The 10,515-nt window shown below is 41.0% G+C and overlaps 1 protein-coding gene across 1 annotated transcript in view; it reads right to left on the bottom strand.

Annotated features, from left to right (window-relative positions):
- OTOG (otogelin) overlaps nt 1-10,515 on the bottom strand; it is a 252,596-nt gene that overhangs the window by 233,332 nt on the left and 8,749 nt on the right. The window contains exons 2-3 of the mRNA XM_019519978.1: nt 9,406-9,492; nt 4,148-4,238 (exon numbers count right to left, since the gene is read on the bottom strand). Of these exons, the coding sequence (XP_019375523.1) occupies nt 4,148-4,238; nt 9,406-9,492 (178 nt within the window). The remainder of the gene's footprint in view (nt 1-4,147; nt 4,239-9,405; nt 9,493-10,515) is intronic.

Below are 10,515 nucleotides of genomic sequence, written 5' to 3'. Positions count from 1 at the left end.
ATACAGCCTTTGAGCATTTTTATCTCAAGATGAGTATTGGCTCCTCATTCAACCTCAGTGGTAAGACATCTGCTCAAAGGCTGTATGTGTAGTAATTTCCATACTGAACAATGCCTTACATTTCATAAAGGTACGGCATGTTTCTCTGCTCTTGTGCAGATCCCAATCCAAGGACAGAGGTCAAATAGGCTGTGTCTTCCCTGTTCACAGAAGAGGAGACAAATTGCAACAAGTAACCTGATCCTGAATCTGAATCAGGGCCAACCTCCCTCTGGCCAAAAGGAGGTTAACAAGCCTGCCTCCCAGTCCTACCAAGAGAGCTTTGAGAAGCTGTCACACGTAGCACCCAAGACAGGTGCACAGCCCTCCTCGAGCATATGAGGTCTAAAGACTGAACTTGTTTGGGACCCGATCTACTGGTTTGACCTCAGTGATTACAGCAAACACTGAAAGTGCAGAGAACTACTCTGAGGAGACTACTATCCTTCATAGCATCATGGCTGTACCTTCTCTGCCAAAAAGCAGGTAACTCAAGGTAGCCATCTTTCTATAAGGTTTAGTGACAAGATATTGTAGTTTTTCTTTCAGTGTAGTTAACCACACAAAACTCCAGCTGGAGGTGGAATAAAGGAGGTGAAGGTAGGATTAGCCCTTTAGAAGTATACCTGCTTTGGCAAGGAAAACAACACTCAATTATCTAGTCCTGCTCCCAGCAGATCCTAGGAGACACAGGTGAAAATACTAGAGGCAATGAGACTCCTTTGCTGCACTGGTATAGTCACCAATGGAGCTGTGCTGATAGAAATATAAACAACAGGCAGTTTCCTAAATAAAATATATCAGGATGAGGCACTAGTGCAAGAGGTTGAATATGACACCTGAACTTAGATTTTCAGATGTAAAATTCATCCTGGGGTATAGGCCCAGGATCAAGTCTATGCACTCTAAAGGATTTACAAGGGAATATCACTGGTATGAAGGTTTTAAGCTCCCTGTTTGCATAGGGTTACATTTTCACTTATGCTGTAGGTAAGGCTAAGTTTCTTTCTTTTACCTTCTCTTACGAAACCACGTGCCTGCCTCTATTGTCCTCCTCACATTGGAACATATCGGAGAAAAACCATTCTTGGAGACAACTGGACAACCCCACTTGTCACTCGCCAACTGTATACTTTAGGATTAGGTTGCTTAGATTATGCAGTAGGTAAGGAGTACACCATTTAAAGCCTCTCTCATTTCTCTATACTTCTGGACTGGTTTCTCTCCTTTTTTAAACCAGTCATCAGTCCTTTTTATTAACAGAGAATTCAGCTGGAAAGTTCTCACTAGGCAGACATCAAATAAATAGTCCATTTCAACCCATCAAGTTCCTACCAGAGGGGATAACTTAAATACTCATCTTCTCTTGGATGGTGGTATTCAGATTTCACACCACCACCTATGACGGATGGTTTAACTAACTCCTTTTCCTATCTCCCCTTCCTTCATTTGTCTCATGAATTTTTCTGTAGAATTTGCACATGACATTTGCTTTCAAGATTTGAAAGTATGAAATTATAGCATGAAATAACTTGTCACTAGAGACAGAACCACACCAACATTCCAAAGTCTGAATTCCCCCAATTTTTGTGGAGGTGGGTTGTATGTTATTGAGATCTGTGGCACACCTTGCAATGGGTGCTTGAGGAGGAAGGCCAATAGCCCTGGAATGGAAAGCCTATTGGTCACTGGCAATATTAGACAAAACAAAGAAATTTAAGGACTGATTTCTGAAGGTATTTATGCACTTATCTGCATCTTAAGGTGCCTAAATACTAAATCAGGTTAGGAAGGTTTCAGTAGACTAGGTTTCCATCAGAAAATGCTGTTTCAGCCAATAATATTAGGAAAAACATTGCAAGAAAAATCCATGGCATAACCATGGAGGGGCAACTGGGGAAGTTGCTCTGGGCACAGACTTGGGAGACAGGAGAGGAACCAGCTACTGCCACACGTGTGTAATTGTGCTGGTGGTGGCAGCAGTAACTGGAAGATGCCACTGCCTCTGTGTGCAGCAGCTGCTCAAAGCACCTGACCACATTGTTACCCCTCTAAATAAAATGTGCATTTTATTTCATAATAGTTTACTGCAATAAGGGTGGATATTTCATTCCATGAAAATTTTTGGAAGTGACTTTTCAATCTGACATGGGTAAAAATATGTCAAAGTTCTCAGCTTCATGGAATATACATTTTCTTTTCTAGCCTATTCTAATGAATAGCGACTTGATTAAGAGTCTTACAAGAACTTCCTCCTTTACAAAGATCCTAACTAGAACATATTTCTTCTGCTGATGCCCAATTAACACATTGTTCTTTGGAAACAGCATTCCCAATTAACACATTGTTCTTTGGAAACAGCATTTCCAAAACCAAAAGCTGCACTGTGAAAGAGGGAAAAGAACAAATTACCTTTCTGTTGAGGCTTTGGCTGACATCCCTAAGGTTAACAAGACAGATGTGCCACAGCTGCTGGTACAATAAAGAATTACTAGGGAAGCCTGCACACACACAAACCCAGCTAAAACAAACAGGAAATCAACAGGTGCTATACAAGACTCCCCAAAAAGAGAATATAAAAAATAAAGTAAAATAAAATAAACTAAAAATGTTATTCACAATATTAGAATTTAAACTATACTAAAGAATACTTTGACCACTGGTGTCAGCAGACAAAATTCCCTGAATTTGTATGTAATGGCAGTCACTAAGCCTGCAATCAACTTCATCCATGATGAGCTCAACTCTTTTAAAAGCTAAATGGCTTCCCTTCCCACTGGAGTCCACAGAAGTTGTAGGTAGAAAATATAACCCAGAAAATTCCCCCTTCTCAGTGTTTAGGAAGTTTGCTGTACTGGATTTATTGACATAAGTTTGAAAGGCTCACGTTACTGATCAGGGTCAACATCAATGCAGCTTTGGACCATCCCAAATAAGCAAGCTCTCAGAAAATCCTATACTAATTCCACATATGCTCTGTATATACCAAATCTTCTGGAACTAGAACATCCATACAATGAGTTTAACAGGAAGAGATAACTAGGAATAATGCTCTGTGTAAAGAAGTCTCAATTATGAGAGCAACTTTATTGTAAGCAACCCACAATCAACTGATCTTTGCAAAGAAACATAGTACTTTTACTACTGCCAAGACTAGGGCCTACCAAAGCCTAAGCCATTTTTGAAAGTTACATTAATGTTCCTAAGAGCTTGTCTACATGACCAAATTCCCCTCTTTTAACAAAGTATCTAATCAAAAGTTTTAGTATAACCGCTTTTTTTTTTTGTTAAATCAAAGACATTTCAATTCACTGCTTCCACATGGAGGAACTACAGGTACAACACTACGAGTGGGGATTTCACAGACATTTGTTCTACTGGCTTGCCTTCTGCATTGTGGTTTCCACTAGGTCACTAAGACCACTTGAAAATTTTACCCAAGATCTTGATGTCCTCCTGGATTTGATCCTCTAATACCATGGCAAAAAAATTACTGCACCCAGAAGAAGCCTTACGGAAGTCACTGTGGTGGTTCCATGTAGCCACAGTTCTCTGCTCACATAAAATTCAAAATACATGATCATATGCAGCATATGCACATCATGTGCATAGCATATACATGGCCATGTGCATATGTAGTCCTCACTTTTTTATTGCTGCTTTTTCAGGTTAGACCACAACAGAAGCTATTTTAAACAAGTATCAAGGACAGAACGGCAGATTTAAAACTGGTTTGTGTCTTCTTGCAAGGGACTGTAGCAATTTCTTTTCAAGTTGCACTATATAAAAAGACCAGAAAAATCCTTTTCTGCAAAGAAAAAGAAGGCTCAAAAATGTGTCAGGTATGAAGTAAAATATTCCCCAAAACAACTATAGTTAGAGATAGCCTTTCAAAAGTGTTAAACCAAAGCCAAGTGAAAGTTAAAACCCATTTCACTCAATAGGATCAACAGTTATATTTCAGTGGCACCTAACCACCCATCAAGTCAGACTACAATGTGAAACACCATACAATTTTTTTTTGAATTTAGAGTCTGTTTACCAACATCACACTTAAAATGCTCATATTGAGTTATATCATGAAGTGTAAAAACAATAAGGAACTTACTGGGTGGTTCACATTTCACACTATGAAATCTCTCTCTTTCCCAAGATGACGATGTTGTAGATGAAGAGCCATAAACTGATGTTCCAGATTCCTTTACAAAATAAAGGAACAAACAAACACATATTAATGTTCAGTTTATTATACTAGATTTAAGATATGAACAATGACCTTATCAGCAGAATCCCTACCTTCTTGATGACCAAGTAGTCAAATAGCAAAAAGCCATACTGTGCCAACAAATTTATAGTAGGTCAAAATGAGAGAAACAAAGGGCTCTTACATGAAGTCCACAGCACAACAGATCTATCAGCCACAATTTCAAAACCTAGCTAAACTGACCAAAACACAAATGAGAGCTACAAAAGCTATGTGTGTTCAGATACTTCCACATCTCACAACAATTACCACCGCTGCACCCAAACACACATTTAAAGAAAGACACACAGGCTAAGTTCAGAAATTACACATAAGCTAGTATAAGTGATCAGAAACCAACCTAAACCTGTAACAGCACGGAAGTTCAGTGCACACAGACAGGTTCAAAAATGGCAGAACCTGGTTTAAGATAGAACTGGATGTATGTGGGATCAGATTTAGTCAATTTAGGTTAGACTGGTCTACCAAACTTCTGTTCCGGACCACCCTGATTCAAGTTACATCAGTCCCCAGCATCCCAAGCACCACTGCAGTCCCCAATAACACCCCCTCACAGGGCAGGTGAGCTAGCCTTGGCCTGCACTCATCTGCTCCAGCCAAGCCAGGCTGGCCCAGCCCCCAGGCTGTCACAGTTCTGAGGCACCAAAGCCTCGGCTCCCCAACCTTGCATCCTACATGTGCCTGTCAGCCAGGAGAGGTTGGGGGGTGGGAGGGGGGTGGAAGAGGGAATAGCAAGTGCCCTCCATCCTCTGGCCTTAGCCAGTGCAGGCATCTGCTTGCCTCCCCCTCACTGAAGGGCAAATGTACTTTCCATTCACTCCCAATCTAATTTATGCAGCTTAGAGAAACCTGAATAGCTTGGATAGATTCTACTTCAGGCTTTCTGAATGTCTGTACTCTTAGCCTCAATGCTAACATTCTCCTGATTTGAAAATTATCACCACCACCGAAGAAATCCAAACCCAAAATGTCAGCTACTGCAAACTTATTTTACTATTGCATGAATGCAGTACTCCTAAAACAAAATTATGCCAATTACACCATCAAATGGGAGTCTTTCCACTACCTTCAGTAGACCCTAGGGTTGGCATTAAAAGTATCCCATCATCTTCCTTTTAATCACCTCTTGCCTGTTCCATGATTTGACCACATATTGTTCCAAGTTACTGCCAACTTCTCCTATAATTCCTTTCTCCAAAGCATTTCCTATGTCTCCTCCACTTGGTAGCAAAGCCTTCTTGGGTACCTTGTTTTTCACTGATAAATCATCTGGAAGCTACTATGAATTAGGTACATAATAATCTTATTTTTTTTCCTTTCCTCAGTAAATTGCCTTTGTGTCTCCCAGTTTTGCCAGTGCATTCAACTTGTGTGTCCTCCTTTGTTGAAAACCCTCCATCCCATGTGTTTTGTTTTTTTTAAAAAGAAACATTCTTTTACTCTTGTAATGCCCTTATCACATTTTATATTCTTTCAGCGTTCATCTCTATTTCTCCCCCAACCACACTAGTTTGCTTGACTGGACTGATTCCAGTGATAAAAGTTAATGTTGGCATTTTTAAAAATAACTTAAGTGTACAGTGTCTAAAATTTCAGCCTTGGCTGTCATTCATCTGACAGTTTCTAGAAAATTTAAGACATTCTTTAGGAACATTTTACCCAAAATAGTTTCAATCCAGACTCCCTTATCATGCCTTTATTTTCCTCCTTTCTTCTTGACAGTGCAAAGTTTTAGAGTCACATAGGAAAACTGAATTTTAAATTAAATTAAATATTGCAGGTAAATGCCTAACTACTGAATGTATAAAAAAAGTCTCACATGCATGCAACATTTTTCATAGCTCTTTGCACAAAATATCAGAGCCAATTTTATAGACTGCTTCTGAAAATGTGATTTGGATTTTCTAAGTTCCAAGGCAATGTAAGATTCACAAAGAATTAAACAAAAACACTGAGATTCCATAATGATATATGTTATCAGTCTTCTGAATACAGTAATACAAGACAAACATCATCAGACCTGTTGGTTTAAGACCGTTTCCTCTACCAAAACTTACAGGAAATAAGTGTTCAACATGACCACTACTTTCTTTTCAAGTTCAGAAACTGCTATTATAACAAAAGTATTTTCACATCAGTTGATGTAGAAATCATGCTTTCAAACTTAGAAGCATTTTAAACTGCTTTTAAAAGTATCCGTGTAAGGTACCATATCCTTTAAAAACATATCAAGTCCCAGGCATCAAAGCTAACAGGTATAGCCAAAAGTTATATTTAAAGTAAAAATTCTCCGTAATAAAGCTACTGCTTGCAATCAAGGCAGAAGTTAAAAACAAAGCAGGAAGTAGCAGCATACAATTCTAACTGATGCTTTAAAAGTTCTTCAGAAATGTTATCCTAAGAGCACCCTCACCCCTAACTCAAAGCATTGAATTGCAGGCACTAACCCAGCCTTAGTCACCTGCCCAAGAACACAGAACAGCAGAATTTCTTAATGCAAGGGATTACTTTTATATATCACACAATGCTGATTACTTTACAGCATACCAAATATTTTCACTTATAAAATCTAGTAAATATGCCATCATCTGATGAAGAGACCTGACACATCATCCTCACAATTTCTTATCTCTGTTTCAGCACTAACTAGAAGTACTGACTATATTTTTTCACAATGGCCCAAGTAGTCCTCTCGTCAAAAACAGATTTACAATCATGACTGTACTCTCTAGAAGATCAAGCTACAACCTTAATTTAGTCTAACCAAGTTTAGTTTGTAACGTTACTCCAAATATATAACAGAACTCTGAATAATTTCATTCAGTTCCTTCCTCTATTCACCCTGAACAAAATAATCTAATCTGAAGAATAAATTATAATCCTATAATGTCATGCATCGGGCTGCATGCAAACACAAAAGTTTTCATAAAACAAAACTTCACAGTTATTACTAGTGTTGTAAATTCATGTACATAAGTTACATAATTTACAGTTCAAATATGTTACCAGGTTTGGAAAAAAACAATGTAAATACAGTTCAGTTACAATTTCTATATAAAAAAAATCTTCAAATGTACTTAATTTTACCATTTGTATATTTCATGTTCACAAGTTCTAGCATTCAAATGATTCATTCCTGCTTACAGTTTTGTAAAAAAATTAGAATCAGCAAAAATAAATCTCATCTTCTAAAGTACTAATGCTTATTTAAGAAGTTTGATTACAGAAAAATCATCTTTTAAGAGTATCACAGCAACATAAAAATACCTTGAGGGGTTTAATGAGAAACTGCAAATTAAGTTATTTTTGTTATACAGAGCATTCCCTCCTTGTGATTAAGTTTAATTCCAACATATTTCTAAAACTGAGTAGAAGATATTTAAAACGCTGAACTGTTAGTATAGAATTTGATCAATGTGTGGTTCTCAAAAATTGAATGCTGTCTATCTGCCAAAAATATATTTCCCACAAAAGATAGCGTCAAGTGATTTATGATCTGTAGTTTCACATAGAAGGCAACAAAAGAGCCTCATACCATGTCCTGAATACTTAAAAGGAAAAAAAAAGAATGAAAGAGAAAACAAGCCTTTGGCCTTATCTGTGGCTGACTTAATTACCTGTTTGTGGTTGTGTAGCATATTTTTCTCTCCACTGAACTTTTCCAGAAACAGAGAGACAGAAGAAACAGAATCAGATTCTCTTTTGGGGCCCTGAGGAAGGAGTGCAAAACCAGCTATCTAGGGACCTTTTTTTCTATTAATCAGGGTAAAAATAAATAAATAAAAGACTCAAAGCAATTGTAATGCAAGCAAATAGCATAGCTGGTTAGCCAAAAAGAAAAAAATTCAGCACAGATTTACAACAATCTAATGCTGTTAGGTCATTTGTTTTAATTTCATTTAATTGCTAATTGCAGTTTTGCAAATAGCAGATTGCTTTGTTTAGGGATGAAGGGGCCAGCCTTCCCTTAATGTGAGGATACCTCAGACCTGCCAAGATTTTGTTCTACATGCTAAATAAGCTCATATCATCCACTACTTCTAAGTATCTCCATGCATTGTTAATAAAAGGTTATAACCCTGGAATTTCCCCCAGTTTAGTTAAGGCACTGGGCTGTGATGGCTGTTTTAAGGAAGAGGGGAAAACAAATTTTCTGAAAGAATTTAAAATGCAAAAGGACAGTAATTTAGAGCTTCAGAATTGTAACAATTTACTTAGTTTAAGTTAGTTATGATTTCCTAAGGAAATCACTCAATTGTACTGGCTGATGATGTCACAATGAACAGAATATTACACACTACATTCAATACAAATTCTTTAAGATTTCTCATTTGTGAGAAACAAGATCTTTCCTCTTGTTAGTCATGAATCCTGAAGAGTATTGCAGTGTGTTCATAAAATGTTTAAGACCAGTAGTTAAGGGTGTTTGCAGAGCTATAAAAATCACAACCAATTCACTTCTGAGCACAAGTTATTGGCCTAATTTTCAAAATGTGCTAAAACATTTGAAGCAACTGCAGCTGCAATATCTTTCTCTGACATGACTAGATAGATAAACAATATGCTAAACAAGCAAGGTAGGATTTATCATCATCCCAGACCGGAAACAACAGGAAAAAGTGCTGTTAAATGCTAATTTGAGGTAGATTAAATTGTCAGACATTTAATCACAGCGGTATGTGGAGGAAGCTGTCTATTCTGTTCCTGATGCACTTAAAAAAGTTTTGTGTGTTAAAGAGAGCCATGAAAATGCTTCCCTTTGCTTACTGCCTAAACTTTCATTTCATCAGCCACGAGAAACCACAAAGGCAAAGGATCACATGGTAAGTAACCTGACTAAAGACAATCAGAGTGCATGGTAACCTCTTTCCTACAGGTCTCAGATGGGCAGTTCTCGTCCCATAGCAAGCGCACGGTTTCTTTCACGTCCAAAAAAACTGTTTGTCCCAAAGATCCTTTACCACAAAGACAAAATGAACCGGTGTCCAAGTGCCTAGCAAATGGAAGCTCCTCATAGGGAACAGGTAACTCACTGCAATTCTGCCCTAACACATGCTGCATACAAGATCCCGGGTGAGCCCTTGAATGCCCCCCCTCCTTACCTGTTTTCCCAGGGCACTGGGATCTCCTTTCCAGAGTCCTGCACTGCTGCTGGTACTGGGGGAAAGAAGAACAAGGCTGAGTTTGTTCTGCAAAGGTAATCCGCACCCGTTACTCGTGCATAACACACCAAGCCCTCGCTTCAGCCCTGTGGCTGCTCCAGTGCTCCCACCTTGCTGGGGGTTTGTGCCCTAGCAGGCCCACTGCCATGTTGCAGGTGGGTTTCTCCAGCTTCCCTTCCCACCCTTCTGGGATGCCCACCGGGGAAAAAGGCCGAGCCCCCAGAGTCGCTTGGGTGCCCCTATTTCACCCAGCTCCAGATCCCTGGAGGCAGAAGAAAAAAAAGGTGCTTGAATCCCTTCTCTGCCTCCTTCCCCTGCTCTTTGTGCCCTGGGCTGAAGGGGAAGAGGAAGGCGTGGTGCCAGAGGAGACCTGGTGCTGCTCTTCGCGGGGCTCTCGGGACGTGCTGCCCGGGCACGAGGAGATGGGTACGGGGGGGACCCGGCTGGCACCGCGCTGCGGGCACCCGCGCCTCTTACCTGGCCAGGTCCGGGGGCCCAGCGGGCTGGCGCGGCGGCCCGGCGCCCCACGAAGCCGGCGCTGCAAGACACGAGCGGTGTTAATCAGGAGGGAGCGGGGAGAGGGCTGCCCCTGCCCCTGCCCCTGCCCCTGCCCCTGCCCCGGCCTCACCTTGCGGGATCCAGAGGCAGGAGAGCGAGACGTAGAGGAGTACGCGGGGCGCCATCCGGCCGGCCCCAGGCGCAGGCTGCAGTGTGTCTGCCCGCCGGACGCAGGTGGCTGAGGCGAGGAGAGGAGCTGAGCTCCGCCTGCCCCTGCCCGTGCCCCTGCCCCTGCCCGCTTCCGGGGGCGGGAGAGGAGGAGGCGGCGGCCCCCGGCCCGCCTGCCCGCCTCCCAGCCTGTCCCCCCTCCGGAAAACCCTGCTGCTTTTCGGAGCCCACAGACACCCCCTTGAAGGGGCTCTGCTACTCCCCTGCTTTGTGCCTTCTCATCAAAAACGAGGGTTGGCAGGGACCTCAGGAAGGCCTCTAGTCCAACCCCCCTGCTCCAAGCAGGACCAGCCCCAACTGCATCATCCCAACCAAGGCTTCAAT

This window comes from Gavialis gangeticus, unplaced genomic scaffold (genome assembly GCF_001723915.1).
Source record: "Gavialis gangeticus isolate Ggan-Ray unplaced genomic scaffold, GavGan_comp1, whole genome shotgun sequence".
Lineage (NCBI taxonomy): Eukaryota > Metazoa > Chordata > Crocodylia > Gavialidae > Gavialis > Gavialis gangeticus.
This window is presented reverse-complemented; position numbering and strand designations above follow the sequence as displayed.